The sequence below is a fragment of the Ahaetulla prasina genome, chromosome 1, assembly GCF_028640845.1.
Source record: "Ahaetulla prasina isolate Xishuangbanna chromosome 1, ASM2864084v1, whole genome shotgun sequence".
Classification (NCBI taxonomy): Eukaryota; Metazoa; Chordata; class Lepidosauria; order Squamata; family Colubridae; genus Ahaetulla; species Ahaetulla prasina.
The window spans coordinates 142,454,079-142,469,996 of NC_080539.1; the positions used below are offsets into that span (position 1 = coordinate 142,454,079).

The following is a 15,918-nucleotide window of genomic DNA, read 5'->3' on the forward strand; positions in this document are numbered from 1 at the left end:
TAGGTACGATAGGTATGGGGCAGGGGTGAAATGTAAAATTTGTTACTACCGGTTCTGTGGGCATGGCTTGGTGGGAGGGGTAATGTGATTGGGTGGGCATGGCCAACTTTTTTTTTTTTTTACTTTTAAAACCTCGGCCGAAGAGGTTGCAAAAAAATGCTTTTAAAAGGTTCTGGTGATCAGGCAGCTGGGATCATCAGAGGAGCCTTTTAAAAGCTTTTAAAGGGTTCTGATGATCCCAGCTGAGCCGCACGATCATCAGAGACTTTTTTCTAACTTTTAAAAGCATTTTTTCAGCCGAAGAAAAAATGCTTTTAAAAATAAAAAAAAACCCTCTGATGATCGCACGGCTCAGCTGGGCCGGGAGCTTGGGGGGTTGCAGTGGTTTTTGCTACCAGCTCTCCGAACCACCTGCCACCATCACTACCGGATTGGGCGATCCGGTCTGAACCGGGAGCATTTCACCCCTCATATGGGGTCCAAAAGAGGGAACAAGAGCTGCCATAATCCTTGTCATCGTTTTTGTAATGAACAGTACAACTACGTCTTAAGCACATTATTTGAGAATGAATTAAATGTAAAATAAGAGAGAGTTCTGATGCCTTAAATTCTAGAACAATGGAAAGGATTTCTGCTATAGACCGCTGCTAATGCCATCTTCCAAACACCACATTCTTGTCTGGAAGCTACAGTTTTCATTGTCTTTGCTGCTTGCAAAACTTTTAATGGAACGGGTTTTTCTAGCAAAAGAATACTGATTTTATCTTTAATGAGCAACCTATGATTTAGCTTCGGGAAATTGCTTCCTGGCCCTAAACTGCTTGCTAGCTGGGACTGCCGTACCACTTCAAAAACTAACAGTGGAGACTGTTCTTGTTACATCCAGGGGACAAATCCTGACATGTTGAGAGTTGCTGCTGATGTTAGCATGGAACAAAAAAACTTGTCTTCTAAAAATGAGGACGTTCTCAGCTGGGATATTAATGATGTCAAACTTCCCAAGGTAGGTGGCTCTAACATAATACTTATTTTACACTAACATAAATTATTATTTTTCCATATTAACTTTTGCAGAAACCATCTTTAGTCCCTATTATTAATGCAGAATTTATTGGTATAATTCCATATACTACTACATGCATCAGCAGGTGGCAGCATCAGGCTGATCTTACCTTACCTTGGAAGTTAAGTGGAGTTGGACCTACTTGGTATTTGGATAAGAGATTACCTGGCAGGTTAAAACTTGAAAACTTCTTCAGAGAAAGCAATAGCAAACCATTTCCATTCTCTTTTCAAGAAAATTACATGGACATGTCCAGTAAATCATTGATTCAGAATAAGATGGGATGGGATGGATCTGAACTGAGGAAGATGGCTGTGCATTGAAACTAACATTGTTGCTGTGGATTCATATTAATTCTTAGCTTTGGGAAACACTGATCAATCGGATGAGTCAACATCCAATCCATTGTCAACATTATCATCCAAAGCTAACACGTAATTCAAACCTCCATTTGAAACCTCTGAAATTCACTGGTTGATCCTGATGTTACGGAGAGGTGTAGAGCAGGGGTCCCCAACCTTGGCAACCTTAAGCTTGGTGGACTTCAACTCCCAGGATTCCCCAGCCAGCTTTGCTGGTTGGGGTATTCTGGGAGTTGAAGTCCTCTAGGCTTAAAGTTGCCAAGGTTGGAGACCCCTGGTGTAGAGAATTCACCAAATATTGGGGAGGCCCTATTAAATTGGTCAAAATGGAGTTGGCAGCTTGTATTCTTGTTCCAGCAACTGTTGCTATATTATTGCAACATATTTTTTTCTATTCTTTGACCAAACTAATAGTCACAAACTAATGTGTCATTTTTCTGAGGAAAAATGCCGCATCAATTTGCATTTCCCTGTGCACGCATGAATTAAAACCACATCTTGCAAGAAGACAGATATATTTGGAATTCTTGAAGATGAGTGTAATTAACATTTCCCCTCCTGGGGAATGTAATTAACCTAGTTATGTTATTCTTAGACATCCTAATATTTAATGGCTTGAGGTCAGCAAGTAATAATGCATGAATTAAATATAGACATTAATAATGTATTAAAAAAAGGGGGTAGCTTGAAACCTACTTTTGTCCTTGTACCTCCATCTCATGATATTAAAACAAGATAGATATTGTGGCTTGAACACAATTAATCAATCTTGAAACAGAGTCACTGAAACTGAAGAGATATCCATTCATCATGCTTAACTAAATTTCCATTGATTTCTGTGTAACATCCAATCTTATTACTGTATATATGACTAAAAGTTAAAGGCCATGGATGGGAAGTTAATGCCTAAATATTTTCTCTTCCAAACTTTTGTATGTTTTTCAGCAAGTTCTCTTTCTGAGTGTGTAGTCTAAACTTTTCAAAATCATCTCATTCTGCAGATTTCATTCTCAAATCTGCAGAATGAAAAACAGCTGTATTACTCTTTTTCTCTCTTTCTTCATTTCAAATGTAAAATTCTTTGGCTTTCTCACAGGATGTGAGGAAGATAGACTGGTTTCAGGAATGGCCTGATTCCTACGTAAAATACATCTACAGCGCAGATGATAAAAATGCTCAGAGGCACCTGAGTAGCTGGGCCATGAGGAACACCAACAATCACAACTCACGCATCTTGAAAAAATCCTGCCTTGGTGTCGTGGTCTGTGACAATGATTGCTCCATTTTGGACGGAGGGAAGTTGTACCTGAGACCAGCCATATGTGACAAAGCCAGGCAGAAACAGCAAAGTAAGTAGGGACAAGATTCTTCATCTATGCTCCTTGAGGTGGCTTCTTTTTGCATAGAAAATATTCTCAAGAATCATCCCTATAAGATCCTTTCTGCTTGCAATCCAACTAACTTTAATCACAAAAACCAATCTAATCCCTTGGTGTTTTGTTTTTTTTAAATCTGCAATCTAATGTTAAGCGTCTTCAAAAGTTCAATGGAGATTCCACTGAAATAAATTAATGCAAAATCTTCAAGATGATGCACCAAGTAACAGTAAATCATTGTGCTGGGGGTGGGGTTTCAACCTCAGCTGATTTCGGCAGTGGAAACCGAAGTATCCAAAATGTAAGTACAGCCCATCACATCAAGAGACACCAAAGTTTTTTTTAAGGTGGCCACAAAACACTTTCTATACTGGTTGCCAATTGGTGAACTTGGGGATCAAAGTTTGATGGTAGACACATGTGGTGGAAGTGTTTAACCTCAGAGGTTCATGTAATTTTTCCACCTCATGTTCAAAGTTCCTTCCTCCTAGCGTTCATAAGGCAGTTTTAAGAAATCTCTTCTGCTATGGTTTTCACTCAGCTGATAGTTTGGGGGCATTCTTTCTTCTTCTTCTTCTTCTTCTTCTTCTTCTTCTTCTTCTTCTTCTTCTTCTTCTTCTTCTTCTTCTTCTTCTTCTTCTTCTTCTTCTTCTTCTTCTTCTTCTTCTTCTTCTTCTTCTCCTCCTCCTCCTCCTCCTCCTCCTCCTCCACCTCCTCCTCCTTCTCCCAGAAGCTACAAATTGGAGCAGATCACCACAATAATAAATACATAAAATTAAACATAAATAAATACTAGAGAGCAGGAGAAACCTTGTGCTTTCTCTGTCTGTACATTAGCTTTAGAAATCAGAAAAGGACTGCTCCTTTATTTTTATTTTTTTGAGTTGTAAGAGGCTAACTCTTGTGTTCTGAAATAGCTTCATTAAGAAGAGCCTCTAAATGCATCACAGAAAGATCCCATAATTTACACAATTACACATTTTCCCAATTTCTTCAAGGAAAATAAGGAATTAAGGGCCTTTGATAATTAAAAAAAAATATGGATAAGAACCACGATGAGGAATTTTATAAAATTTCCTGACACGTACTGGAGACAGGACTACATGAAGATATTCAAAGACTTGTCAGCAGTGAAAGATTTTTTTCCTCATTGAAATATTCCTCCCCTATTAACACATTCTAGTAATATATGGAATTGGACTAAGAGAATTTGTGAATCATTATTGTCTTCAAAGCACCTGTGGAGAGCTACTGTTACTCTTTCGATATTTGTTTTGACTTACCACGTGAAATGAGAAAGATTTTCAAACTATAGTGCTAATGATTCCATCAGATATCAACCCCCCAAGAACTATTATCCAATGGAATGGAAATCTCCTTCTATTTAAACAATTATTGCAAGGGTAGGCAACTTTTGGGGATAAGGGTACTTAGTTGAAATTTAAGAGCTTGTTGAGGTTGTTTTCACAGACCAGCTGTCATGTGAGAGGCTTATACAGTGGTGGATTTCAAATTTTTTTGAAATCAATTCTGTGGGTGTGGCTTGGTGGGTGTGGCTTGGCTTGGTGGGTGTGGCTTGGTGGGCATGGCAGAGGAAGGATACTGTAAAATCTCCATTCCCTCCCCACTCCAGGGGAAGGTTACTGCAAAATCCCCATTTCCTCCCGATCAGCTGGGACTTGGGAGGCAGAGAATAGATGGGAGTGGGGCCAGTCGGAGGTGGTATTTACAATATATTTATTTCTATCTCTGTAATGCCATCTTTTAAAGGTACCTCAAAAGCAGTGGTGGGTTTCAAATTTTTTTACTACTAGTTCTGTGAGTGTGGCTTGGTGGGCATGGCAGGGGAAGGATACTATAAAATCTCCATTCCCACCCCCAATCCAGGGGAAGTTTATTGCAAAATCCCCATTTCCTCCCGATCAGCTGCAACTTCAGAGGCAGAAAATAGATGGGGGTGGAGCCAGTCAATATTTTTACTACCAGTTCTCCGAACTATTCAAAATTTCCGCTACTGGTTCTCCAGAACTGGTCAGAACCTGCTGAAACCCACCTCTGGTTAGTACAGTATACATACATATTTACACAAATATATTCATAGATATTTTTACATCCATGCATATCCTTCTCTGTCTCTCTGCATGGGTATGCACATATCTAAGCTCACAAACTCAAATCCCCCTGCAACTCAGACTAACTTGAGCACAACCAAGCCCCCCCATGCAAACAGAACACACTCCCATCCAATCAGAGCACAGCCAACCCCACCATCCAATCAGAGCACAGCCAAACCCCCAACCAATCAGAGCACAGCCAAACCCCCAACCAATCAGAACACACCTTCACCCAATCAGAACATAGCCAAGCTCCCAACCAATCAGTTCAAACCTCCACTAGCAGTTAAAAGGAACAAACAGCTGCGATCACACATTGCTCCTAGAAGCACAAAGCTGTAAACAGCAGCCTGAAGATGACGAATGAGACTTCATCGAAACGTCACCAAGACACTTCCAATTTTATGCGGGAGAAAACCCAAATAACCAAAGACGTGTGTGTGTGTGTGTGTGTGTGTGTGTGTGTGTGTTTCGTAGGTTTTCACGGGTATAGATATATAGGTCTTGACGTATTTGGGTCTTCTCCCTTCTTTCAATCTTACATGGGAGAAGACCCAAATACGCCAAGACCTACACACACACACACACACACACACACACACACACACACACACATATCAGAGGTAGGTTTCAGCAGGTTCTGACCAGTTCTGGAGAACCGGTAGTGGAAATTTTGAGTAGTTGGAGAACCGGTAGTAAAAATTCTGACTGGCCCCGCCTCAATCTATTCTCTGCCTCCCAAGTCCCAGCTGATCGGGAGGAAATGGGGATTTTGCAATATCCTTCCCCTGCCACGCCCACCAAGCCATGCCACACCCACCAAGGCACACTCACAGAACCGGCAGTAAAAAAATTTGAAACCCACCATTGGTACTAACTTTTCTTTCTTACTGCCTTGCTGGTATTTCATAGTTTCTATGAATGCTATGCTATGGTATATCATAATAGTTGCAGCACTTTCTTTGGTAGTAGAAGATTCCTGGATTAAAACCTGGAGAAATTGTTGATAATTCTTCTTTTTCATTCCTTGAACTTTGTACGTTTCCCTTGACATTTTTTCAAATAAGTGCAGCAATTCACCATTTTTGACAGTTCTGCAGTCACTTAAGGTAGGAGAGCTTCACTTATACAGGAAAAAAAAAAGCCGTAATTAAGGGAGGGGGGGGGAAGCCTGCTGCTACCTTCAATCCAAAAGGCAAAGGTTATGTTTATTGTGATATTATAGCACATATGATAAAAGCCGTTCTAGAAGACATTAGATAGTACGGTAGCCACTGATGTACTTGAGGTGGTGTTTCTGGCTCTGGAACATAATCAATGAACTGCTGTGTTTAGCTGTGCAAAGCACATCAGTCAGAATGGACAGGAGTGTTCAGGGTGATTTAAAGGAAAAAAGAACACTTTAAAATTTCAACAAGAAAATGTGCCCAAAGTTCACATTTGTGATGGAAGGGAGATGCCTGCAAAAAAGTAGTTGCTGCTTCCAGTTTGGCGGGAGAGCAGCTAGGCAGTGGAGGTAACACCTGAGACAGGACCATGAATGATATTTCGACAACAAAGATGAGAATAGCTATGGCAATGGCCTTTCCAAAAGTAACATGATTATTGGACATTTTAAAAAGTGTGAGAGAAAGAAGACAGAGACATTGAACTATTGGCTTGGAGATGAATATTAAATACTGCAAGGTTGACTTAGCCTTCCATCCTTTCGAGGTTGGTAAAATGAGGACCCAGATTTTGGGGGGCAGGAGGCTGACTCTATAAATGGCTTAGAGAGGGCTGTAAAGCACGGTGAAGTGGTATATAAGTCTAAATGCTGTTTTATTACTACTGTGGACTGCGAGAAGAATCAATAAGTCCCGGATAAGCTAAAACTGACTAACTGCTTCCTTGAGATTATGATCAGCAAACAGAAAATCAAATCTTTCAGGTATCTGATGCTAACATGATGGCCCATGCTGGGTGAGATTGAAGAATGTAGAAGGCAGAAAATTCAACAGGTGAAGGGGATGGATGGGATAGAACAGATTACTAAAATCTTCTTGGAGGTATACAGATTGTTGCTTTGTTCCTCTCCAGGTCTCCAGGATTTGAGCCTGACTTGATGGCACCTACAGATGGTCCTTGACTTACAACCCTTCCTTTAGTGACCGCTCAAACTTACAACGGCACTGAAAAAAATGACACGCCCGTTTTTCACCTTTATGACCATTGCAGCATTCCCCATGGTCATGTGATCAAAATGTGATTATTGGCAATTGGCATGTATTTATGACTTGTGTTCACCATTTACAATCTTCCCAACTGGCTTCTCACAGGCAAAGTCAATGGGTAAAGCCAGATTCACTTAATGACCACATGATTCACCTAACAATTGCAGTGATTTGCTTAATTGTGACAAAAAGGTCATAAAATGGGACAAAACTCATTTAACAGCTGCCTTGCCTAGCAACAGAATTTTTGGGCTCAACTGTGGTCATAGGTTAAGGACTACCTATAATTAACTAATCTTCTCTCTCCCTACTTGCTTTATAGATGTGGTAGATGCTTTGCTATTATATTTGAAAAGTATTTTAAAAATGTTAAGTAATGCAAAGCATACTTTTACAAGCTGATGCTTATCGTTAATAGTGTTGTAAAAAATATTGCAATGGTAGAGAAAATCAGATAAAGTATAACTTTCAGCTACTAAGTTCTTTTACAAAACAACCTGAGGCAATTTTGGAATGCTGTAAATAGATACTTGTTAAATATTATTGCTTGGAAAAATATGAACAGTGATATTTATTGAGTCTGTAATCATATGTCCATTTATTTCAAAGAGTTTTCTTTCTGGGTAAACATAATTGGGTTTATGTTATGAAATCATGAATAAATAGAGTAGAGTAAAGTAGCATAGCGTAGAGTAGAACAGAACAGAACAGAACAGAACAGAACACTTTATTTGGCTAAGTCTGATTAGACACACAAGGAATTTGTCTACAGTGCAGAAGCTCACGGTCAGTGGTGAAATCCAATTTTTTTTACTACCGGTTCTGTGGGCGTGGCTTGGTGGGCGTGGCAGGGGAAGGATACTGCAAAATCTCCATTCCTACCCCACTCCAGGGGAAGGATACTGCAAAATCCCCATTTCCTCCCAACTCCTGGGGGAAGGATATTGCAAAAACTCCATTCCCACCCCACTCTGAGGCCAGCCAGAGGTGGTATTTGCCAGTTCTCCGAACTACTCAAATTTCTGCTACTAATTCTCCAACTACTCAAACTTTCCGCTACCAGTTCTCCAGAACCTGCTGGATTTCACCCCTGCTCACGGTGTACATGCAGAGCAGCAGAATAATAATTATTATCATCATCATACAAATAAGAAGGGGAAATAAAGAAAATAAGAAGAAGAAGAAATGATAACATATTACATGAGTAAATATACATAGACATTAGACACTGCGAGAATTAGGTGTTCAGCAGACAGATGGCATGAGGGAAAAAACTGTCATTCTGAGGGGAGGAGTTGAAATAGTTTATGTCCAGAATGTGAGGAATCTGTGGATGTCTTCTCAGCGCTCCTTCTGACCTGCGCAATATACAGGCGATTATTTTAAAAATGTATATCTATAATAGCGGAATAGCAAAAGTTACAGTTTTATAGACTATGGATGCTTTTTCAAAGGAAAATCTTTCTCTAGTTAGATAGGATATTCCCTACTAAATGGGCATGGGATTGAATTTTGGAAAACAAATTCTATAACTTGTATGACTGGGATATCCTTAATTTCTAGAATGTATATTTGGGATTTATAAGCAAGTAAATTTGAATAGGTATCAACAATATTTAGTGGACAGAACAATGGATGAAGACAGGATTAACCTTCCACTATGTTTTGAATGCCAGTAAAGAACGGTCTATATCCTACAGGGAAACCATGTCCTAATTGTAATGGACCTTTGAAACTGATTCCATGTCGAGGCCATGGTGGATATCCTGTAACAAATTTCTGGAGACATGAAGGACGGTTCATATTTTTTCAGGTAAGCAAAAACAAAACAAATATTGAATTCATTTAAAGCAAGTAAGTTCAAACATAACATAATGTAACGTAATAACAGAGTTGGAAGGGACCTTGGAGGTCTTCTAGTCCAACCCCCTGCCCAGGCACATGTGTTCACATAGACTTGTTTTTTTAAAAAATTTATTTATTTATTTATTTATTTATTTATTTATTTATTTATTTATTTATTTATTTATCAAACACAACAGTATATATAAGCATAAGCATGAAATAATTATACGAATTGGATACAATTAAAGGGAACATTAGGACAGGAATGGTAGGTACGCTGGTGCTCTTATGCACGCCCCTTACAGACCTCTTAGGAATGGGGTGAGGTCAATAGTAGATAGTTTTTGGTTAAAGCTTTGGGGATTTTGGGAAGAGACCACGGAGTCAGGTAGTGCATTCCAGGCATTAAGGTTTCCAGGTTTTATTTTGATGATGAGCAATGTGGGATATTGAAAAGGGTAGGAACAAAAACCTGGTAGGAACAATGAGGGAAGAGGACTACTCCCTTTGGGTTCTCCTTGGAAGCTTCCAATATCCATCTCATTGGCCATAGTGGAACCCAGGACGTAAACTAATCAGGTTTTTGTCCATCTGGATGTTCTTAAACCAGGTGATGTTTGGCCTTATGTTCTGCAATGGGGCTTCCAGGAAGCCTTTCTAATTTGGAGCCAATTTATACAAGTTGGGTCATACCAGCAACTGCCAGAAGTTTTTTTGAAAGAAATGGCACAAAACTCGGCACAACACCACTCAATTAAATCCAGAAAAGCTTCTACATTTCTGCCTTTGTTCCCTGCTCTACAGAGACATGGCCACAATGTGTCCCATTAAATCATTAGAGCCCAACCATGTCCTTAATTATTAGAAGTAAAACCCCACTGGGTTTTATGGTAGCCACATAAAATTCCTCGGGGCAACATTTTCAGCCAAACCTAAGTTAAAATTCAACAGCACAAAACACCACATGCTACTTTGCGCCCTTTATTGAGCTTATCTTGATTTGTAGTCAGTTCATAAAATCAGTTTTCTTCCATAACGTTTCCCCCACACTTTGAGACATCAAGCCCTGGAAGGCCCCAGCTAGGGGGAACAAAATGATTGGGATTTTTACTAGGTATTGTGGTTCTAGAAGATAGAAGATGCTAAATTGGAATAGGTTGCTCTTATTTTAAACCTGATTTGATGCTTAAGCATATTTAATAGGAGGCCTCTTTCTAATATGATCCCTGAATCTGAAATCATATATACATATATACAGACATATACATACACATTTTAGATCTGCTGAATTAAACAGTACCCAAATATATTATCCTATCTAATTTCTAATTTTATTAATTAATTGCAAACAAATAGTAGCCTGGTCTAGATGAAATCCATCAAGAAATCTAATATTTTCTTTAAAAATAATTCAGTCTGTGAAATTTTAAAAACTCCATGCATTTTAACAGTTTTTTTAAAAAACCCATATAAACAAAGAAGCTAGTAGAAGAATATCTTTTCCCCCACATATGGTGAAGCTGATCCACAGCAGGAAAATGTACTTTGAATTAAGTAAATAAAATCAAGAATGGAAGCAGGTTGACCAATAACTTGCAGGTCATTTAGATTAGGGCCCCCTCAAAATGACGCTATAGAGCACTGCACACCAGAACAACTAGACACAAGAACAGTTTTTTCCCCGAATGCCATCACTCTGCTAAACAAATAATTCCCTCAACACTGTCAAACTATTTACTAAATCTGCACTACTATTAATCTTCTCATTGTTCCCATCACCCATCTCCTTCCACTTATGACTGTATGACTGTAACTTTGTTGCTTGTATCTTTACGATTTATATTGCTATTGATTGTTTCCTGATTGCTTATTTGTACCCTATGACTATAATTAAGTGTTGTATCATAAGTGTTAAATTTGTACCCTATGACTATCATTAAGTGTTGTAAGTGTTGTATCTTGATGCAGGTATCTTTTCTTTTATATACACTGAGAGCATATGCACCAAGACAAATTCCTTGTGTGTCCAATCACACTTGGCCAATAAAGAATTCTATTCTATTCTATTCTATTCTATTCTATTCTATTCTATTCTATTCTATTCTATTCTATTCTATTCTATTCTATTCTGGAATTTACACCTCTTTCACTGGATAATGCTATAAATCGTTTCTTGTCTATATCATTATGCCTCTCTTTGCTTATTTGTTAAGTCAAAGGGAGCTCATGATCACCCAAGACCAGAAACTAAACTGGAAGCAGAAGCAAGAAGGTCAATACAGAAAGCATATATTTCAATTTCTCCAAGACTGAAAAGGAACCGAGAGATGGAGGTAAATTTCTATAAAATACAATACCCAAATGACCACATCCTGTTTTCACAGTTTGGGTTCCTGAAGCTGAGCATCCAGCGAGGATTCAATATGTAGGGGGAAGTTGATTGAAGGTTTAGTATTAGTGTAGCCTAAGTTCAATTTACCCTCCCTGTAGTTATATTCCTCAATTGCAGTGGTTGGTTTCAAAAAAAATTACTACCAGTTCTGTGGGTGTGGCTTGATGGGCATGGCAGGGGAAGGATACTGTAAAATCTCCATTCCCTCCCCAATCCAGGGGAAGGATACTGCAAAATCCCCATGTCCTCCCGATCAGCTGGAACTCGGGAGGCAGAGACTAGATGGGGGCGGGGCCAGTCAGAATTTTTACTGCTGGTTCTCCAAACTACTAAAATTTTCCGCTACCGGTTCTCCAGAACTGGTCAGAACCTGCTGAAACACACCTCTGCTCAATTGGGATGGTTCCAGTGGTGGGATTCAGCCAGTTCACACCACTTTGGGAGAACCGGTTGTTAACTTTCTGAGTATGGCAAACTGGTTATTGGAAGAAATCATTAGTGCAGAGAATCAGTTGTTAAATTACTTGAATCCCACCACTAGATGGTTCCTTTGGTGGCATTCAAGTGACAAGAAGTGGCAACCATTTCTTTATAAGGTAATAATCCAAAGAGAAGTCAAGCTAAGAGGCAGCATTTAGTCAAATTTGGTTAATCTAAATAAAAAATAAAAAAACCCCACAAAGTCACACTAATTAACATTTGTATTGGACACCACAAAAAACAAATACCAAAACTGTCAACCAGGAAGTCAACATGTCAAATTCTAGGAGGAGGTAATGGCCAACCCCGTATCATATTATTATGTTTTATTGATTTATATTTTTGTGGTACACTGCCCAGAATCACTATTTTTGTGAGATGGGCAGCTGTATAAATTTGATGTGTAAATAAATAAATAAATATTATTTCTAAATAATTTCTAAAAGATTTCTAAATATCCTAAAAAAGGATATTTACATGGAATCACCAGGATTCAAGTTCAATGGAAAGGACACTTTCCCTGTAAATTTATTGTATTTAAATGTGAATTTATTATCTCTGTAATGTTATTATTTTTTAAAATATTATTTGTTTTTTTGTCTATTCGTCCATGCATTCTCTCATCTATCTAGCATTATATTATATGCAAAAAGTTTTGCCCAAAATTTAGGGTGTAATAACGTCATTATTAAGTTAGTTATCAACTCCCTTAGAAAGAAATAGCTTTCATTTACTGAGGCCTTTCTTTCTGGCTCTATTTCTAGGGGGAGGAAATTTTACATTTTCTCATTAGTCCTACTTCCAAGCAACTTATTGCTTGGCTGGAAAAATAATATATAGCAGATGTAACCATCCAGCACTGAAAAAGACAGGATCCTGCTTTAAGGTCAAGATAGATGTAAGGAGAAAATGGAGAAAGCCGAAAAAGTGAGTTAGAAGTTCTTCCTAATGGAGAACATGACTCCCTCTTTGTGGCAAGTTGACTGATCCTATCTGGCCTCCCACCCCCCCAACTGTCAAATTTGCCCTTTTCTGAGTTTTCGCCGTCTGTGAGAACCGATTCTCACAATAACGGAGAACATTCAAAAGGTTGAAAAGTCCAAAGAGTAGAGTGACTTCACATTATAATTTGAGTAGTAACTTTTGGAGTTCAGCTATAATTTTGCTTTGAGAATGAATAGATCTTTATTAGAGCTGAATTGTAATATGATGGATTTTTCTTCAGTCCCTGACAGGAGAAGTGCAAAGTGATGATACTTTATTGTTAATTGTTCCCAAACACGACGAGCGAATAGCACACAATAGCTTCAATGGATACTTCAGAGAGAACCCAACTCAAGAGCTAAATAATTGCTTGGCTTTCACCAAAGGCTTCAGTTCTGGAAAGTTGCCCTATGTATTGGAGCACACTCAAGATATGGGCTACAGCAAATACTTGGACAAGTACAAGCCTGTTGGAAGTGGTGAATATGATGGTGGAGACCCAGTGGAACTGTTAGCTTCCGATTGTTCTGAATACGGGGAACCGGAAAGCTGGAATCAAAACCTTGACTTAGGAAGGCATCTTCCATCAATGAAATATGTCAGTGGCTCTACTACAGTTCTGCCAGGTCTACCCAGCGAGACACTATCTTCCTTTAACACAGTAGATTTAAGTCCCCAACATGTTCCTAGTAGGTGGGAATCCTCAATGAAGGTTGGTTACCACTCCTTCAGATCTCCTGGGAATATACTAGGGGAAGATCTATCTGAAATCAAAGCACCCCTGTTTTGTAACAGTAACCATTCCTTTTGCCAGCTGTCTCCAGAGGACCCTTACCTCATTGGAGATGCTGCCCATCACTATTACCAGAATTCCTTGCCCCTCAAAAGGAATGAGTGGCCCAGCGAGGAAGACCCAAAGTATACAAATCTCGACCACTGCAACAATGAGAAGTTTTTCAACTTCTTTCCTTTGCGGTGAAGCTCTTCTATCATCCCCCACTCCAAGTTGTGAGACAAATATTGTGTCAGCCACTCAATTCTGGGTGTCACTTAAATTGGGGTATTTTTTTACATTTTGTGGTTGAATTTCTTGATATTTTTTTTTTAATGTGTGCAGCAATTTGGGCGAAGTATTTAACAGCAAATAAATTGGCTATATTATGCCTGCACTAGTGGATAAATCATGAAAGCACAGACTGAGTTTCCCACTTATTGGATGTACTCCTCTGCACTCAGTGAGCCCAGGTGCTTCACCTACTTTTGTATCCATCCTGTTTTAAAGCTATTTTTTTCTTTCTCAGAGTGAGAAATAAGTTTTAATAAAAATATAGAACTAATTTTATTCAGAATGATTATTTACAAGTAGACTCTACTTAGTATGTATCAATCTGACATGCGAAATGAGACCTACATGTTTTGCGTTCAAACTAGCTACTTTATTGTTTTCTGCCTATGGTACAGGAATCTCCCCAGATTGGCACCTTTCATTTGATAAAAACCAGATCGGGCTCAGAGGCATTTGGGGGAGGGAGCAGTTGTCAGATTTTGTCCTCTTGTGTTTATGTAGGGAGTCCGGGCTGATTTCTTGCTTAAGCCCTCGTTCCATCCAGGATGGTTGCTCTCCAACAATACAACTAACTTGTCATGTTTTCACCTTTTGCTTTGAGTAGCAAGATGTAATTTCACAACGGTATTTTTATATTCTAGAATTCCAAATACTGGTATTCATTGCTGCTTTGGTGTTTTGATTATGATTAAAAGGATATTTTTACACCTTAATTTATTGATCGTCCATGAAATTGTCATCTGAATATCTCACATTAAAAACTGTCCTGGTGTAGACCAAAATGATTTTAAAAATGCTCATTTGTAAGTGATTCATTCTTTGTACACAATAGAAGACTGTTCCTTCGCTTGGAAAATGGAAACTCAAAAGTTGGCAGAGGGAAAATATGGTCAGATCAGCCTGTATATTTGGTGAAGACAGATTGGAAGATCTTTCATCTTTTTATGCCCTTGAACTGCTTATCCTACCGTCTTATGGAACGGCTTTCCTTCTTTCATTTTGGGGGGTCAATTACACAACAGAAAGCCACTCCAAAAGCCTCATAAACCAACACAGTTCTTATCCAACATGTACTTAATGGAATGGGTACACATTTTGCTGCTAAAACAAATAAGTTTAATACATTAGTAAATGATTACTACATGGATACTCAGAACTATAACATTAGCACTTACAACAGATGTTGGAAGAAGCCAAAGATTTTAAGAAACCGAAGATCTTGGTGTGATAGAACTGCATCCCATAACTCTAGCTAAAATTATTTTAGGTATCCACATTTACCATGTGCCTATCTCCTGTAATGGCTGCCAGGAGGAGATGGCCATGTACATCATAGTTCAGCTGCCTTCTTGGTTCTTCATTTTTTTGGTAGTGCAGGTAGTTTGAATGAACCGTAATGATCTGCCTGGTGTCCTTGGAGCCCCAAAATCCAAATGGCTGCGGAGATTATCCTGGCATACAATGGATTGCAGGCTGCTTACCAAGAGAGTAGCATTCCTATTTGCACTGTAAAACATGTTACAACTAGGAGGAAACTGGGCAAGCACATATATGGCTACAAACATTCAATTTATTGTGCTTGAATGATATATTCCCCTTTTCTAGAGTAAAACGTTGCTCAATGCCAAGCAAATGGTTAACAGCACTTTTGGTAGAATTTCTAAGTTTAAAATTGAAAACTGTACATATTCAGAAGTTTAAAAAAAGAGAAACAAGATTGTTCCTGTTAAATTCTGCATTTGCTCAGGATTAACCCATGGACAGATGTTGTGCAGATGAAGATGAAGATATTTTTCTTTTTTCTGACCTTTCTCTTTTCATGCCTTCCATTTCAAATTTCCATCCTCCTTCTCTCTCTCTCTCTCTCTCTCCCCCACTTCCTCTCTCCCTCTCTCTTTTCCCTGACATAATTTTCCCTTCCTAACAACATCTGTAAGGAACAGATACTTCTAAGAAGTATCTGTTAAATTACTTTGCAGAAAGTTTTTGAAAATTAAGCCAAAAGTTTCATGCGTGTCTAGAG

At 38.7% G+C, this 15,918-nt stretch overlaps 1 protein-coding gene across 1 annotated transcript; it reads left to right on the forward strand.

The window, feature by feature from the left end:
• Positions 1–901: 901 nt before the first annotated feature.
• Positions 902–13,808, forward strand: GCM1 (glial cells missing transcription factor 1). Its single transcript, XM_058177025.1, has 5 exons — positions 902–1,003; positions 2,522–2,774; positions 8,829–8,941; positions 11,187–11,306; positions 13,071–13,808. The coding sequence occupies exons 1-5, from the start codon at positions 902–904 to the stop codon at positions 13,806–13,808; spliced, it is 1,326 nt and encodes a 441-aa protein (XP_058033008.1).
• Positions 13,809–15,918: the final 2,110 nt, after the last annotated feature.